The 19017-nt window shown below is 40.9% G+C and overlaps 1 protein-coding gene across 1 annotated transcript in view; it reads right to left on the minus strand.

The window, feature by feature from the left end:
* Positions 1–4521: 4521 nt before the first annotated feature.
* Positions 4522–19017, minus strand: part of macrod1 (mono-ADP ribosylhydrolase 1) — a 42700-nt gene continuing 28204 nt past the window's right edge. The window contains exons 5-10 of the mRNA XM_030766074.1: positions 14103–14219; positions 9290–9411; positions 8582–8612; positions 7625–7698; positions 6056–6137; positions 4522–5121 (exon numbers count right to left, since the gene is read on the minus strand). Coding sequence (XP_030621934.1) covers positions 5096–5121; positions 6056–6137; positions 7625–7698; positions 8582–8612; positions 9290–9411; positions 14103–14219 — 452 coding nt within the window. The 3' untranslated portion in view covers positions 4522–5095. The remainder of the gene's footprint in view (positions 5122–6055; positions 6138–7624; positions 7699–8581; positions 8613–9289; positions 9412–14102; positions 14220–19017) is intronic.

Below are 19017 nucleotides of genomic sequence, written 5' to 3' on the forward strand. Positions count from 1 at the left end.
TTTGTTCCGAGACCATTTGTAGAACCATTAATTATTTGTTAAGACCGTTTTTTGGAGAGCTGAAATATATCTTTTTTGAACCTAAATAAAACTACTTTGTTTACATTTGTATAACAGTGTGCATGAGTTTCTAAGAAGCAGAATTATTGGTAGAGAATCCCTCATAATATAATGTAAATATAAATAGTTAATGGTGAAAAATACTTAAAATAAACAATGTTTAATAACTCTTCCTTGACTTATTTTCATTGTTGAAGAGCATCAGGATTGGCTACAGTTGAAACATTGCGGTTCAGATCTCTCACCACTAGGAGGCAGTATTACGCCCTTTGACAAACGTGTCACTCCATTCCTGATAATGCATACGAAGGTGTCTATCATACCCAGTCATGCCTAAAAGATATTAAGAAGGACTGATTAATTTTGGCTGTCTAGTACTAAAACAAGTGACACATTAGAGACTGTGCCATTTGGAAGAGAGTGTAGAAAGGAGGTAGTGGAGGAGGAGGGGGAGAAGTCTTAAAACACCGGGTTAGATCTCAGAGATTTCTTTTGACATTCCCATGAGTGAATCATAACTCAAAAATGACAAATGGAACGCTAATACAATTCATGCATTATGCAGTTGTCATAGCGATGTTAATCAAAATGCGTCAGTCAGTGCAGACCATTTTGTTTATGAAACGATGATATACTGAGCTTGACAGTGAGGAAGAGAATAACTGTCACTCAGTTTGTTGGCTACTACAGCTTAAAAAGTGACATACAAATTTAAACAGTACCAAGTTTTTTCCTTACGTGTGTAGAAAATGCTGAGGCAAAACCACACCCTCAATATTAAAGCGAACTCGAACCAATAAGGAGATGGACTCCTGGTTATCTCAGGCGTACTGGGTCAGTATTTATTAAGGTTGTCAGTTTCTTTTAGGCTGTCTGACTGAGAAATATGGTGGTAAAATTCAGGAGAATGATTAGAGGAGTTAGGGGAGTGACCTTGATTTGAGCTGAAGTTAGCTTCCAGTAATTATTTCCATGTGGCTCTACACTATGATAACTGCTTGAGTGAGTCCTTGTAAGACACAAGACAAAAGGGAATTTGAGCGGGGAAAATGACACAGGCACTGATCCCAGATGATGGCTGTTGACCCCATGACCTCATACAGACATTCATCAGAAAATACTGTAAGGTATGAGGGGGGGCATCTTCTGAAATATGGATAGTAATAATAACATCTATCTAGACCACTCTCATCAAACCTTCTCTCCCCTCTCGCTTTCTCTCTTTCCTTTCGTCACCGACTCTCCCTCCCCGTGTTTGCCCTAGTGTATTAAAGCCTTTGACGCTCTCAGTAAAAAGCTGATTTATTTTGTGGAGGTATCGATCGGTCCCTGCATTAAAGAATATAATTCATTACCTCGGCCCTTTTAATACATTAAACACTCAAAATAAAAATAAAATAAAATCAGGGGAAGAGGGGAAAACACTCTCAAAACAGTCTGATCTTGCAGGTGCTAACACACACACACACTCAGTGTGTCCCCTCCAAATCAAATTCAGATGCATATACACACTAGCTTTAAGAGACAAAACATGCAGTAAGTGACATTCACTAACAGATTAATACATAAACACCCATTAACACATTAATGAACAGGGAGAGATGCTGGAAAACACCACAGACGGCACAAAGATACGTACGCAGACAAAAGACACGTAGACACGCTTGAACAGTACTGGAAAGAAAATTACTCGAGAAAAAAATGGGTAATATTACATTTTTTGTAAAGCTCAAAACAATTAAATGATGTTGTGTGCAAAGCATTAAAATAATTTTCGGTGGGTTGAGGAGAGGAGAAGAGAAGAGAAGAGAGGAGAGGAGAAGAGAAAAGAAGAGAAGAGAAGAGAAGAGAAGAGAAGAGAAGAGAAGAGAAGAGAGGAGGAACACATGCAGGGACATATGCCGTGATTTAACGCCCCGGCTTTCTTCCTGCTGTGACCTCCTGTATTTACAGAGCGGTGCATGCGGTTCTTTTTTCTCCAGCTATTCCGGATGATTCTGTCAGTAGACTTTTGTTATAAGTTATTTCAATTCAGATCAACAAAGGGCATGTTAATTGTCAATTCAACAGAATTTTGTGATACATACAAACGGGGGCAACATTAAAATTGCAGTTTGACAGCCCCACCTTCAAAGACAGCTCTGGCCCTTGAAGCTTAAATGTCACATTTAATTTTCAGCCTCTTTTCTGTGGCTCTTTTGCTTCACTCTAATTGAGATAATGCCTGAATAACAGGATTTTCAACCTTGTCAAAGAAGTTCAGAAATACAACTACAGTCAAGATAAATGGCGGTTCCTTTCTGGATTTATAATTATGCTAGTTGCAGTATAATATTCATTTTAGTGAAAAGAAGTGGAAGCATTTAATGTATGTCTGTCTTTAAGGGCTGTTACTTCAAGTATTAATTTAATCCTTTATGTCGGTGTGCCTGATTCTGAAGAAACAAATGTAAACTAACTAGATTTGCCTTCTTACTATCTACACACTAATTATCAGACCAGTGAAGTGGCATACCTTTGTGTTTTTATACTCTGCTACTATAGGTTTGATGGTAACATGAAGAACAATATAAGTGTTACAAGCCCACAACAATGAATAGAGTTGCTGCGTTTAAATAAAACACAGTGCATATTTCATTTGAGTTCATTAACGTAGATATTCCCTCTCAGAAGAATTTCTTTTATTTCAGAATAGTTTAACATTTCCTCTGTATAGTTTAATATTTCTGAATAAAATCCTTTGCTACTGCAGTTTTAGATAGATATTTGTTCTGTAAAGAGCTGGTTTACTCAAAGGATAGTCCAACATGGGTTACTTGTCTCTAAGTTTAGTATGCCACATGTGTTACCTCTGTATACAGTTATTTGGGTCAGACTACAGTTTAGTACAGTCATTATTTTTGGTGACTTTTGTGTGTGGAGGTACAGGTTTAGAAGAAAGGTCCTACTCTGTGATATCTACACCCCGTTTTCTCTTTCTCCTTAGTTGCTCCTATCCATTTACACCCCCCCCCCCAAACACACACACACACACACAAAATGGTGTTTCCGTGGGTTGACAGGCTTTCAGGTAGTAAATCAGTTCATTGATCCAGTGGGGCAGCACAGTGTCCTGAGTTCCGCTAAAGAGCCATTTTCATTTCACAAGCAGTTTACCCTCCTCCTCCCACATCCATAAACATCAACCCCCACCCTCCTTACGTCTACGCCCGCGCTAGACCCCCACCCCATCCCTGTCAAACTCACACAAGACCTCTTTCAACGCACCTTTACACTCATCCACTCTACCACTTTCAAATCATACACTACCTGCATCCGTTTTTTGACACTATATCCCACTTTACTGGTTTTCTCTCTTCACCCCTGATCTCTCTTGCTCTGTACCTCTCCCTACTCACTCTCCCCTTTCTTTTTTTTCCTCTCTCTCTCTCTCTCTCTCTGGTCAACTCTCACTCTTCTTATTTCTGTAAAAGAAGGAGGGTATCCATAAAAACCCAGAAAAAAAACCATTAAGTGCCATGACAGCATCCCCACATAGAGACAGCTGGAAAGAGAAACGGAGCTGGAGGGACTTACAGAATAAGTGAAAATGCGAATAGAAAAAGCAATAGATACAAAAAGAGCATAAAAATAGTAAATGGGAGAAAGAGAAAAAGCGAGAGAGAGAGAGACAGAGAGAGAGAGAGAAGAGGTCACAAAGAGCGACGGGATCACAAATAAAGGCAGAGATGAGAGAGAAAGACAGTGAAGGAGAAGAGCTCTCGTGTTTTTCACTGGTACAGCTGGTGGCTTATTGGAGATAGTCTAGTGTACTCTGTTCTGAAGAGTTACTATTTCAGCCACTAGAAATGGTCTGTATTTACCATTCCAATGGAGAGAATTCAACAACACTTCAGAGCCGGGGATAGAGTAAGGGGTGGAGGAGAAGAGTGAGAGGGGAAAGAGAGAGAGAGGGAGAGAGAGAGAGGGAGAAGTGCTGATGGGACAGCGATGAAGTCTGGATTTAGGATAATTACTCTCCAGTGCGCACTTTCACTCTCTCTCTCTCTCCCTCCCTCCCTCTCTCTTTTACTCTCTCATTATTCAGAGAAGCTCATCTGATGAGAGTATCTGAGCTGTCTGCCTGTTATTAAAAAATGAAAATGGCTTCAGATGAGTTCATCAAGCTCTCCTCTTGCTCCTCTTCTCCCCTACAGAAAAGAATAGAGGGATGAAGGTAGGCAGATAAGGAAGGAGGGAGGAGTACATTAGAAAAGAAAGACCAGAGAACAAATAAATAAGACCTCTTTCTCTCTGTGTCATACACTTAAATAGGCCCTTGAGAGAACAGCCATTTTAAGTCAATTTTAATATTTTTAAATAATCAATAATGTCCATTTGATTGCATTAGATCACAACCTCCCATGTCTCAAACTGCAGTTAAGGGAACTTGCGTTAAAAGCAGCCCTGCGGATGAGTTTAGTGTGGGAATACACTTTAATGAGAATCCTTTATCATAGCGACAGACATAAAGTACACTGAAAGAGTAGAAGTATGGCTATTTCATTGTAGGTCAAGTGTAAAGATCATTGGCATTAATTTCAATAGAGCTGTGTAAATGGTGTTTAATATGCTTGTGCTGATTCAAATCCCATTTTCAATGTTTAGCTGGCTCTGTGTGTTCCATTCCCATCAAATTTAATACACATTACTATAGTTCAACAGTTTGAGTGATATTAAATACATTAAGCTATTTTACTGACATTACATTCACATCTGTGTCAAACAGCTGATGCTCACTATGCGAATGATGACTGATTAGCCACTTAGAGTCAGACTAATATTGTACATACAATTTGCCAGTGCAGACAAACACAGGAATAATTACTGAGGGACAGAAGTCTACAATGTCAATCATTTTTGAGAAATAATTTTATACGATGCGGTTAGCTGATATATAAGCGGAAATCAGGAGGCGGCAGAATGATGAAGACGATGAGTAAGAATCCCTTGGATTGTGTGAAGTGTGATAACTGTTCCACAGCAACTACAGCTCTCATAGCTTACTCTTCAGTGATGGGCCTGCAAATACAAACAGAGGTTAATACCCCACACTGCCTCTGATATTTAAAAAATGCAGTTAACAGACATCCACAACATGGTTATATCTCGGATCAGATTAAAAAAAACAAAACAACAAAAAAACCATGAATGCGTCTGAACAGCTGAAGACTATTTAAAAAAAGAAAAGGCTAAAGTCAAAACAACCAATGGTTACATTAGTACAGTCAGTAAAAATACTGCTTGTTAAAAGACAGAGACAGACCTGTTACTATAAGGATAGTGATAACTTTTAAAAAGCATTCCAAACAACCAAAATGCTGGCCGTAAGATACCTGTACTGGTTTGTTAGAAATTCATGCTAAGCTATTAGCTAACCAATTTTTCTAAAAAAAAAAAAAAAAAACTAGCACTGCTAATAAGCTAAACAAAATGAACTACCCAAATTCACGCTACATGTGCCAGACGAACAGTTTCACTCAACACCATGCCAGTTACCTGTCCTCAACATGGGCTCTCTGACTGGTCATCAGGCTAAGGGTGGGTGGGGATAGACATGAGATTTTGAGGGGGAAGCAATTTTGATTGGCCAGTATATCTCCATTTTTTTCATTTAAAACAATCTACATAATGTACAGCTCAGAACCTTTAGTAGAGCACCGAATTACATCAACATTGTCTGTAGTTTGTTTGGGAAGCAAAAAAACAACAGGACACATTAAGTGATTTCAAATTACAAACAATTACATATGACACACCCCATTACTGGACACTATATTTTCTTGTAATGTGATAGATTGATGCTGACAACAAAGCCAAATCCAGACCACCAAAAATAGCCAACACCACAGCTGAATCAAATCTAAAGCAGGGCTTGTTCAGAGAGACATTTTTTAAAAAAATGACAAGAACTCTCAGCTTGGACAGACTGTTGTTTGAAGGGTTAGAGACTGACCTTGAGGGAAGTAAGCAGGAATTCTCTTCTTATACAGATCCTCATCTGATTTCAGAAACACACAAAAGATGACCCGGTCCAGCTGACACATGGAAAATAAAGAAGTACACATAAACAAACAAAAAACACCCAGTAGCTTTGAAATAAGAAAAACAGCAGAAAAGATAGATGCAGACTGAGAATACAAACTAAATGTACAGTCCCACAACAGAAGTGTATTTCAGCTGTGAAAAAGCAGAATGAAGATTAATTGAATCAGGGCCAAATTTACGCATTAACTCAATATTTCTTTGTTTTTCATTACTACTGAAACTGATTCCGGTTACAGCAGCAGTGGTGTTTGCTTTCATTTAGTAAGCCAATAATTAGGCTGTTTTTTTCTGAATAAAAAAAAAAAAAAAGAAAGATAAAATTATATTCTACATTAACAACAATGAATTAAATTGAGGGACGTTTAATCTATGTCCAGTAGTTTTTCCCTTAATCAAAATGTCATTGCTTCATTGAGTCTTTGTGCTCCGAAGAAGCGTCAGAGAAGAGAGGATTCAGTCGTGTCGTAGCATCCGTTTAATGCGATGAGCTGGCCACTGAGCCACCATTCCAACCAACGATCCCTGTGTCCTTGTCCAAACACCGGAGTCCATCCCAAATGATTTATGGCAGGCAGCAACGTAAAAATGCATATTTAAACCAAATGTCACTGTTCTAAAAACCAATATCTCCATGACAACTGACACTGGGACAGGTGGCAGTACATTTTTTTTTTTTTTAATCATGTTTCTCTAACACCTCATCAACTCTATCCCTCCTTTTTCTGCACCTGAAATCCCCCTTTCTCTGTGTCAACCCCCCCCCCCACCCCATCGCGCTACGATACATGCAGGGATTTATAAGCGCGGAAGGTTTTAGGCAGGGAGAAAAACGCTGTTTAATTAGAAGTCTTTAATTAGCTTGTCTCTGTCACATTGCGTGACTATGGCGTAAGGGAAGGCGAACGCTACTCAGCTCACAGCTCAACAGTCTGATATGAAGACTCTGGACAGAATGAACAGAATTGCAGAAAGGACCGGAAGACGGAAAACAGAGAGAGAGAGAGAGAGAGAGAGAGAGAGAGACCTGTGCAGAATTTCTTAAAAATTCATGGACTTGCTGGTGTTGCTCAACTCAGTCTCTTTGCTTCTCTTACTTACTATCTCGGGGGCCGAAAATTCAAGGAAATAATGTGTGTGCCCTGGTGTGCGCATGTGTGTATGTCTACTTGCCTACAGCGAGCATTAGCCCCGTTAGGAACCAATTAAAACTTAAGTCTATCTTGGGTGAGCATGTGTGTACTTGTATGGTTTTGTGCGTGTGTTTTAGTGTGTGCTGACTCAGAACACAGGTCCCATGTGTGGCCACCATTTCAAACACCCCCCCCGAGTTGATCAGCAAACAAAAGAAGCCAGAAGCAGCAAGAGAAGAATGCCAACAGAGAACACACGAGAGGGAAAAAAAAAACAGAGAGGAAAAGAAGGGGAGAAAGAAAGAGAGAGAAAAAAAGAGAGAGACAACAAACACACACACACACACCTGTGCATGGTGTTCATCCAGAAATTCTCTCACTGTTGTCAGCGCAATTTCAACTGCTTGCTCAGGTGGGTATCCTACACACACACACACACACACACACATACAAGCACATGCACACGCACGCACACACAAATGCAGACATCACAATGTTATTAACAACATAAACAGACACACACTCACAATCACAACAATATATGGGAAAAAAAAACATGCATTAAGACAAATGAATTCCAAGTAAGCACACATATACATACTGTTGGTAGAAAAACATACAAAAAGAATCAACAAGCAGTTCAGCTAGGTGTCACACAATCACAGGGATAAACACATGCTATCGTGAACATCCTGTTACATATTCTATGAATGACATTACACTTTCTCTATCTTAAAAAAAAAAAAATACTGTCTCTCAGGAGCTCAAAATGCATCCTTAGGTCACGTCTCCTTTTAATCCTAACACGTATGTCTGACAGAAAGGATTATAACCGCAATGACATGGTTTCACTCCTAATATCTTTTAATCTAGCCTTCTAATCCCAGCCTTAATCTAAAAAAAATCCTTCCTGCCACTGCAACTGATCACCAGTCTGACAACTATAAAGTTGGTGTAAGGGTCTAAGATGGGTGATCTACAGGGGATAACCAACAGTCAAGGAGATTTTTGGTCCCTTAATGCCCATTCCAGTGACCTGCTTCCACAGATTACAGGACATCTGCTATATCTGACAATACACTGGCCAATCTAACGGTGCAAATGAGGACAAACATGAAAAACAAGTATTAAAACCACAAATGAAAATATTTTTAAAGACAGGTGAAAAATAATAATGATCTAAAACCGTTTCTCACAGAGATTTGTGTAAGGAAAGAAGGGAGAGAGGGAGAGGGAGAGAGAGAGAGAGAGAGAGAGAGAGAGAGAGGCGGGGGGGGGGGGCAGAGAGAGAGAGAGAGACTTACCATATACTCCAGTAGAGATACAAGGGAAAGCCTGGAAAGAAAAGGTCATGGGATGAGAGGAATTTCAAAGAGAAAAAGATGAATTTGAATCTTTTGGATGGTTGTAATTACACAATAAATGAATTGAAGGAAGCCCAAAGTGAAGGTCATACACGGTCAAATCAAGGCTACATATAATATTACCCTAAAAACTCTTTCACCGGTCCAGAGACTGGACTTAAAAAAAAAATCTGTCCTTCACACACATTTGATCAAAACATACTGTACTCTAAGTGCCACATTAAGTATAATTTAAGATTCAAAACAATTGCACTACCAACATTTAATATTTTTTTTTTTAGCTGCAAATTTCAGTTTAACTCTATGCGTAAAAAGCCAAGTACATATCTTAAAAGCTTCCATAAATCCAGTCCTGAGGGAAGTAAAACCACAAAATGGTTCTAAGGCTGTTTTAACAAGGTTTTTAAACATTTCGTATAGCTGGAGTGTGTGTGTGTGTGTGTGTGTGTGTGTGTGTGTGCGTGTGTGTGTGCGTGTGTGTGTGTGTGTTTGTGCGTACCCTGTGACGACGAACCGTCTCTGAGTGGAATAAAGTGGTAACAGCATGTGTTGATGTGTGAGCTGCTTAAAGCCCAAGCTGCCTGTGTAGTATTTATTACAGAAGTACATATGTTTGAGAGTGGCGAATGTAGAGCGCTGGATTCTCACCACTGTACGCAGCTGGTTTTTCACGGCTACGTTTAAACTGTTGTAGTAGCAGTCTCGGAGGCCTCGTCTCTCCGCGTCTCCCACGGAACCGAGAGCGATGGGCCCCACCGTGTGAATCACATCTAAAAGTCAAACACAGGGAGAAGATTCCGGTAAAAGCCAGACAGTTCAGACTGTCAGATCTTTCACTTGCTGCTTTCACGCAGCGTCTGTGGCATGAAGGTCTGTGATTGCCAAACAATTCTCTTTTTCTGTCTTTCTTTCTACACTCTCGCTCCGTCTGTCTCTCTCTCTCTCTCTCTCTCTCTCTCTGTCTGTACATGTGTTTCTCTAGTTCTTCTATCCATTTTTTGACGTCTTCCTCTCTCTTTGTCTGCTGTCAATCTCTTTTTTTCTCGACTCTCTGCCTGTTTTTTTTTTTGTTTTTTTGTCGTTATATTTCTCATCTGCGACACCTACCCTCCAGTTCTCTTTCTCTCCCTAAATCTTTTAACCTCTTACTCACTCTCCTGTCTCCTCCGTCTTCCCTCCATCATAGTCAGTGTATCCTGTCCTTCTCTTTCTCTTTCTTCTTCATCCCTGACCATATATCTTGCTTCTCTCTGACCTCTATCAGCATCCTGTCACTCTCTGATTCTCTCCTCTTTTTCTCCTTCCCTCCATCCCGCTCTCCTTTCCCACCTCTGTCAGCGTGTCCTGTCTCAGACTCCTTATTTACTGCCCCACTCTGCTGTGTTTACAGCATCGATCGCCTCTCTGTTTGTTTAGTCCAACAGCAAGCCCATACATCACCCCAGCCCGCGCGAGAGAACGAGAGAGAGAGAGAGAGAGAGAGAGGGAGAGAGAGAGAGAGAGAGAGAGAGAGGGAGAGGGAGCGGGAGAAAAAGGAACAATGAAATGTTCATAGGAATGGTCGCGAAAATGAGACAATGAAATTTTGGAATTTGATACTTCAAAAATAGAACAAGGAAATCACAGGTCTAGTATCAAGACAAAAAAAAAAAACAAAAAACGTGAAAAACAGAAAGGAAGAGCCTGAATGTACAGCGGGAACAAAAGGAAGAGGCAAGAGCCAAGATCAGTGAGTTTATGCGCAGTAATGAAATATTGCAATAAGAGTCAAAAGACTGTAAATGAATTAGAAAACCATTGGAATTACATTTCTGGAAAACCAGAAACGTAGTACTGTGAGTGTGTGTGTGTGTGTGTGTGTGTGTGTGTGTGTGTGAGAGAGAGAGAGAGAGAGAGACAGAGAGAATGAGCGAGAGCAAGAAATTGAAGCAGAGAGACAGACAAATAAAACAAAGGATGAACAAGAATGGAGAGCTGGCAGTTGGGACAAAAAGTACGTTTTAACGCTACAGTGAAACCAAAGACAAATTTCAAAATTATGCTCAATAATACTGTATTATATTGTTTGTATTGTATTGTGTTTAAAGAGAGGAGGGTGGGGGGAGGGAGAGAGAGAGAGAGAGAGAGAGAGAGAGAGAGAGAGGGAGGGGGGGGGGGGGGGAGAGAGAGAGAAGCTCAGAATCTGACATGCTCATTACAGATGCACTTAGCTGGGGAACAGAGAGGAAAGAGTGACACAATCACCGGTGACACAGGTGCAGATAAAGGTCACACTTCACTAGAGGCCAACAGCCGCAAGGTGTGAATCCTCAACTGCGAAACTCATACACACATTACTCTGCCTCATTTCAACCCCTGTGTATGTATCTGTCTGTGCGTGTGTGAAAAGAGAGAAAGAGAGTGAGAGAGAGAGAGAGAGAGAGAGAGAGAGGCAGGTAAAATATTATATGAAAGTATTATATATTGAAAGGTTCTGAATTAAAGTGAGTAGGAATGAATGAAAGTGAATAATAAGTGAATAAGAGAAAAAGTGAAAAGAGAGAATAAATTTAAGAGTTGATCTTAAATGCGTGTGGTCGCTCCACTTGCCTTTTCTCGGTCAGCATTCAAAACCTTCACCGGAACGACAAGCGTATGAATCTAATGCTCAGGCAGTGTGTTCAGTCTGCCAGTCCAGCTGAATGTTTCCTTAAACTATTGTTCCTGCACTCTGACTTCAATCCCTTCCTTTCCCTCCTAACCTCCCTTCTCTCTCTCTCTCTCTCCTTCTCTCAGTCTCCCCACACCCCCAAGCTACACATCACTGACCCTCACAACACCTCTTATCTTTGTATGTATGCATTCAAAGCCTTTGTGCTTTCTACACTTCCATCACTCTCTCTTTCCACAGGGCGCTCTCTCTCTCTCTCTCTCTCTCTCTCTCTCTCTCTCTCTCTCTCTCTCTCTCTGAGTGGCTGGGAATGGTTAGCCACCCCATCTGGTGTCAGGCCCTATTTTGTGCTCAGTGGAGCAGACACGTCACAAACTCTACTCCCTGGCCTCTGGCACAAAGGGAGGCCTCAGCCCTTGTACACAAAAGTCCCTGAGAGAGAGAGAGAGAGAGGGAGAGAGAGAGAGAGAGAGAGAGAGAGAGAGAGAGAGAGTTATAGCTCCCAGTCCCTCCTCCAAACCAGAGCAGGTGCAAAGGCTTAAAATACGCAACTAGAGTAGAACGCCAAGGAGAAAGAGAGAGGCCAGACTGTTTATCATCTGAAAGGGTCAAAAGTGCACTCTCTCTATTTTGTAGGGTTTTTTTCCCCTTCTCTTTTTTGGCTTCCTCCCTCTCTTCGCTGTCATCCCTTATATAAAAGAAGCAGTGCTGTGCTTTTTGACACCGCTTTTCTCTGTAGGGATGAGATCAATTTCCCTCATTTGATGGTTTCATGATATTGTAAAAATCAAAATAAATTCTTTTCAGAGCTCAGTTTGTCAGATTTGAAAGGATATTTGTTGTTGCATAAAGACACCAGACTGCATGTATCCTCACATTTTAAACCAGACAAGAAGCGGCTGTTTGTATAAGGGATAGGAACAAATAGAGAGAGAGCGATAGAGACAGACAATTATGTACTGAGGTTGTGTGTGTGTGTGTGTGTGTGTGTCTATGTAAGAGGGGGAAACAAACAAGAAGGCAAAAGCAGATGATTGGAGGTTGAGTATGTGTGTGTTTTTCAGTGTATAAAAGAGAAAGAGGAAAAACAGAGAGAAGGAGTGAGAGAGAGAGAGAGGGAGAGAGAGAGAGAATGAAAGACAGGCCATGAGCAAGACATAAAAAAAAAAGAGATTAGTTATTCTTTAGAGTAGAAGAGAGTGGGTGTTCATTTGGCCTGTGTGGATTTTAATTAGTGTTAATTGGCCACTGAGGGAAATGAGACCTGAGAGACTGTGTGTGTATGTGTGTGTGTGTGTGTGCGTGTGTGTGTGTGTGTGTGTTATTGGCAGAGGAGCTTTCCTTCACTTCGTTTTCCTCTCCTCCCTAATGATTGTTGCTGTTTATTTGCCCTCTTTGCCGACTGCTTGTCTCCCTGGTCATAGCTGGATTGGTACACAGGTGGGCTGTGGGACTGCCAGAAGCCAAAGCCTTCACACACACACACACACACACACACACACACCCCTCAACTCCTCTGAGTCACAACACCACTTTGCCTATGTTAAGGTCCTCTAAACCGTCAAACAATATCCTGCTCTTTCCACTGCTACCTCACAACCTCCTCCTGTCTCTAACATACCTTACATTTTGTTCCAAACATTTAGTCAGTGCAATCATAACATCTGTTGCAGACACTAAGATGCATTTAGGAATGATTTTAATGATAGGAGACATGGACAATTTTCTTTAATCCTTTTTGGAGGCCAGTTGTTTCCAGCCACCCCTCACACACTTGGATACACAAGCTGTTACCTACCCACAGCACCTCACTGACTCACCACTGTGCCTTAAACACACACACAAACACACACTACTCATGGCCATGCCATACAATAAACCCATACACAAGACATGACCTTGTGCCCACAAGCATATGCATGAACACACACACACACACACACACACCTGTTCATACATAACACAGAATTAGATCCTGCATTCACTGAATTATTATAAGCTGTCTGAGACATATGGTCATACATAGAAGACCAATTAAGCCTGTCAAGCGACACACACTTACCGTTACGTCTAATGTCATATATATTCCCCAATTACCAACAGCCTGGTACAGTACAAAACACACACACACACACACACACACACACACACACACACACACAAATACACAGACATGATAAAATCAAAGGCAGCAAAGACACCACTAAACCAACAGAAGATAAAGAATGATTTCTGAGTTTATAAAAGCACTCTTCTGTATGTGTGTGTGTGTGTTTGTGTGTGCATGGGTTTGTGTGTGTGTGTGTGTGTGTGTGTGTGTGTGCGCATGGGTGTGTGTGTGTGTCAGGGTGCCTTAATACAGCAAGCGTATGCAGACTTTTCACAGAGCGAAATAAAAAAAGGGGAAGGGGGGGGGTCATAAATTAGGCAGGGAAATTACTGCTAAGTGTGGGAATAAATTAAAGTGCGCTTGCATCTGTAAACACTGTCTGACTACATAATTACTGAACACTCCCAGAAAGACAGGAACAGAGGGAGTGGGGGAGAGAGAGATAGAGAGAGAGAGAGAGAGAGAGAGAGATGGGGGGGAGAGAAAGAGCGTAGAACAGAACTTTCTGCTGATGGCTCAGAGAAGGTCTCTGGCTGAGGGTACAAAGTGCCGTTTACTGCTTGTAGAAAAAAAATATGTGTTAAAAAATATGGATGAGAAATGAGGATGGTATAATAGGAGTGAGACTTTGTCTTGGCTGAATGTTAATGTCCTGATATGAAACAAAGGTAGAGTAGAACAGTTTAATTGGAGTGACTCACATTTAGCAGGTAGGCCATACGCCCCGGTGATTTTGGCCTCCCCAGTTTCACACCCTCCCAAAGTGGAACATTCCTTCTTCAGTAAAGGACCAGCTCCTCTGTGAATGGCTCCATCCACTAAAGGTGTAAGGATTTTACAGTGAAAGGAAATGTTAAAAAAAAAAAAAAATGAAAACATATTCAAACAACACGTACGTGTGAACAATGCACAGTTATGGAAAATGTGATCTGGGCGGGCAGTGATTGCTTCGTGAAACACACTTCTGAAATTCATGGAGGGGAGGGGTGAATGTGTTCTGAATTTTAAGTACTTTATCACTGCTGGATTTTTTCACAGTGACTTTTGCAGTGATGAACAGAAAGGCTGACTGTTCTGAGTGCCTCTAAAGGGATTTTGTGGTTTGAACGCTGTGATACCAGTATTGCTCATGGGTAAGAGACGCTGTCATACACTATTGTGCTTTGAATCTGTAAGCAGGAAGAGGACAATAGCAGACAGAGAGGAAAAGCAGTTTGAGAGAAGACAGAAAGCGATACAAGAACAGAGGGGGAGAGGGAGAGATAGAGAGAGAGATGGGGAAAGAGAGTGGCATGACTTAGGGACTTTTGGTTTGCTTGAAAGGGAAAAAGGACAGTGATGGGATGAACAGCATTAGAATAGAACAGATGTAAATTCAGTTCAGTGTAGGACAGCAGCCACAGGTACAAGCAGAATTTCCTTCTGTGTGTTTTTCTCTCTCTCCCAGGCATTTCTTTCTTAATGTTTAAACTTGTATTTTTTAAACAACAGGTAACCGTGTGACTGTTAAGGGGGAAAAGCCCATGTGTACATGTGAAATGTACTGCTTATGACCGCTCAACAGTGACAAAACAATTTAAACACATTTTCGAACTCACACATGTACAACAGTCGGCAGTTAAAGCCATGTATTTGACTTGACAAGCTTGTGTTTTGCACCTGTGGATAGGTCACTATATAAGTCCTCAAGCCCTGCCATCATCTGACATGACATGTTATAATCAGGGTCTATGTATGTCATTAGTCTGTTGAAGCCAACAGTTTCAACTACTCAAACTGGCTGCGACAGGTTTAGCCATTTGAAGCATTATTTTCTGACATGTTGGAACTTCTTGCAAGTAATGATATGCATGGACTGCTGCTGAGGCCTTATGTTGTTCACAGCTTAGGATTTCAGTTTCATAAAGTAGTACTATGTAGTAGTATATATATAGTAAATATATAGTATATAGTGTGTATATATATATCCTGTCCTCATTAATAATGTGAAGGTGCTAATTGGCTTCATGTTCACCTGACTGGGAGCTTGCAATATGTGGAAAAAAAATCAGACGTCATGGCCTAGTTCGCCCATAACACACACATTCACACACACACACACACACACACACACACACACACACACTCCCACCAGAGACTGCTCAGCAGATGTTTTCTAATCTTATCCAGAGGACTGATCAGGACTGAAGATTCTGGCTGAGGCTGGTTTTTGCAAAAAAGAGAAGAGACCACCTCATTGGATGACTTGGTCTCCATGGCAGCCATTGGTAAAAGTCTCAGATCAGTGCAGATACATCTGTTTACCCTGCACAAAATCCCTCGATAGGGGACAGACACATCCTCTTTACACAAGCCCAGTTGGCTACAGTTTGTGTTTTCTTGGAGAATACCCACACACTACATCTTGCCAACTCAAGGAGAGCATAAAACACAAACACACACACACACACACACATACACACACACACACACAGCTCACCTAGCCTACTCTTTCATCTGTGTGTGGCTTTGCAAGTGTCTAAATACAAGGACATCTCACAAGCAGTGTAACTTCAAAGTCTTTAGGAAGAAGGCATCTGCCAGGTTCCAACTTCTTTAAGGTACAACTGAGCGTTTCTCAATGAGAAATAAATGTCGCTATGCCCTGCAGAAGCACCCAGATGCCAGACAGAACCAGAACAACTATACTTAGACACAACCATCTTCATTAAAGACCTTTTTTTTCCCTGTTTGTTTGATTTTCAAGGCTGTGCTTTAAATTTGACTGCGGTCTCAGGTAAAACGAATATGATGTCTCGGGTGATTATCCTTGTCTTTAGTTTCCTGTCTTGCTGCTTTTTGTCCGAGATTTTGCCCTGAATGTGTACAGAGGTGTGCAGAATACGGTAGCACACAAAGCATCATGCCAATTTAAGTGTGTGAATGCTCACCAGCCCTCTGTGTGACCCTTTCGGTCTGTCTCTCCGCCTCCTCACCACCTTACACGCTCCTCTTCACGCGCACACACACACACACACACACACACACACACACTCTCAGTCTCTCGATTTCATTTTCCTTCCATTACAGCCTTTCTCTTTCTAACTTTTACCTTTGGCTTTTTAGCTTGCTCTTATCCTCACACACCTACACAATCTCTCAACATGCTTTCTCTGTCTTACACTTAAACACAGACACACACACTTAAATACACACACACACACACACACACACACACACAAACTTATTCACACTCTCCCTCGCTATCTCTCTCTCTCTGCATCTTATACACAAATGTTATGTCCTCTGTGTTGTAAAGTCAGTCCCTCCCTAATTATCACTCAGGTTTACTCAGGCTTAACAAACCTCTGGAGAAGAATCTGCAGAGGTGGAGGAGACGTGTGAGAGCGAATGAGGAAAAGAGAATGATGGAGGAGGGGGTTTAAACGTGTATTTGCCAGTGAGGAACAGGAACAGAGAATGGATGAATGGTGAAAAAGTGAGAGAGAGAGGGAAACAAAGAAGGAAGCAAAGGTAATAGGAAGGGTAGAGAGGTAAAGAGATAGATGGAGGGATGGATACAGACAGAAATATTACTCAGGTGAAGGGATAGAGGAGAGATGTGAGAGATCGGAAGGAAAAAGAGATAGAGGAGAATTAAAAATCAGGAGGTGAATGATGGACTGGACAGGATTAAAGGCAGTTGCCTGTGCTGCTTTGCATTTGGTTTGAGTGAATGAAAGGAATACACATTTATTCAAAAGCGTACTCTTTGTGTGTGTGTGTGTGTGTGTGTGTGTGTGTGTATGCTGGGTGAGGGGAGGTAGTTTTGATGAGTGTGAATTTGTAGTGCAGATATATCACATTTATTGATCAGCTCATAGCTAGACACTTTACACACCCACTCCCACACCCACTCAACCACCCACACACACAACCGCACTCACATACATACACACACACATACAAGCAAGCAACTGACTCAACACAGTTGGAAATTCTGTTTATTTACCCGGCACTTCACCACTATAAATTACACTCTACTGAACAAGAGCAAATATGCTGCACACACACGTGCATGCACACACACACACAAGTAACGCTGTGTGGAATTTCTACACAAGCTACAAGGATATGTCTGTGTGTGAGTTCACAAATGGCTCTCCCTTATCTGGCACACAGTTAAACAGTGCAGTGTAAACACAGTTAATTAATTTTTAGTTTCACGGGATTAAACATAGAGTAAAGGCACCATTTTCATCCTGATTATCTCAAGGAATAATTATGGGTCATTCCATGTCATTTCAACCAAACTGGGAAAATCTTTGCACCACACCATCTCAGAATTGGCTGATAATTTTTTGTCTTCAAGAATTCACTCTAACATGACATATCCCAAAATTTAGTTTCCTACTCCCAAAACATTTCTGTTTAGAATGTTTTTTAGTACTTTAGTTTTTTAGTGAAAACTACCTTTAAAATAAGCAGACCATGTTTGGGCCTCTATATCTGTTCAGCTATTCAGCTATTCGGCATCTACAGGAAATATTGAATCAGCATGCCAAATTTCAGAATTCTGGTTGTATTTATGGCCAAGTTACTAAGCTCCAAAGATCAGAAAAATGTCTGTGACTGAAAAAATTCTTACTTTAAAGGTAGTTTTCACAAGTACTAAATAAATTCTGAACAGAAATGTTCTGGGAGTAGGAAGCTAAAATTTTGGGATATGCCATGTCAGCGTGTTTTCTTCAAGACAAATAATTATCAGGCAACTCTGAGATGGTGAGGTGGATGTCTGTAGTTCAGATGACATGGAATGACCCCACTGACAGTGAGTTAATAGTCTTGAATTAGTTCTACTATAAAACAACTTAGTTTATTAAAAAGTGATAATGATATCCAATAGGTTGTGAAAGACCAAAATACTGTAAGTCTTAAAATAAATAAATAAATAAATAAATAAAAGTTGACCCAAAAAATGTTCTCACAATGGTCCCACAATATTCTGACATGAAATATCATTAAACGTTAGTAATTACATATATTGAAAATTCATGGGCCTAAGGGTTATGCTGTGTACTTTGTGGTTGTACAGTGGTTCTAGCTCATTCCTGGTGTTAATTGGTAAGTAAACCACAGATCATCTGGGTTAACTACTATAAGCAGACACTGAAAAAGCTGATAGAAAACAGTAACTGAATTAATTTTGAAGGTGAATACTTGTACCTGTTGAGAGGGTAAACTGAGTAAGTGTTCCCATGAGAGAAACCTGTTTTCTCCCCAGGTCTTTCAGAGACAGTTAGAACCAGACAACAAGTGTGTGCCCTCATACGGCTTGTCTTATATTCCGGGGGCTTTTTTTTCCCCGTCATAAACGCTGTTTTGTTCTTCAAATAGCATCTGCAATCGCACAGCCGAAACGATCTGAGATTTAATGTTCAAATGTGGAGAAGCATAAAGCCTCAGGCTGTCAACTGCTCCCATTACACCTCTCTTTCTCTCTCTCTCTCTCTCTCTCTCTCTCTCTCTCTTTCTCCTCTTCATGGTCTCTCTCTTCCTCTCTGTCTTTCTCTCACTCTCTCACTTCTTTCACCTTGTCTTTGAAGCCTCTGACTGATTCTCACACTTTCTCTTCCT

This window comes from Chanos chanos, chromosome 2 (genome assembly GCF_902362185.1).
Source record: "Chanos chanos chromosome 2, fChaCha1.1, whole genome shotgun sequence".
NCBI lineage: Eukaryota > Metazoa > Chordata > Actinopteri > Gonorynchiformes > Chanidae > Chanos > Chanos chanos.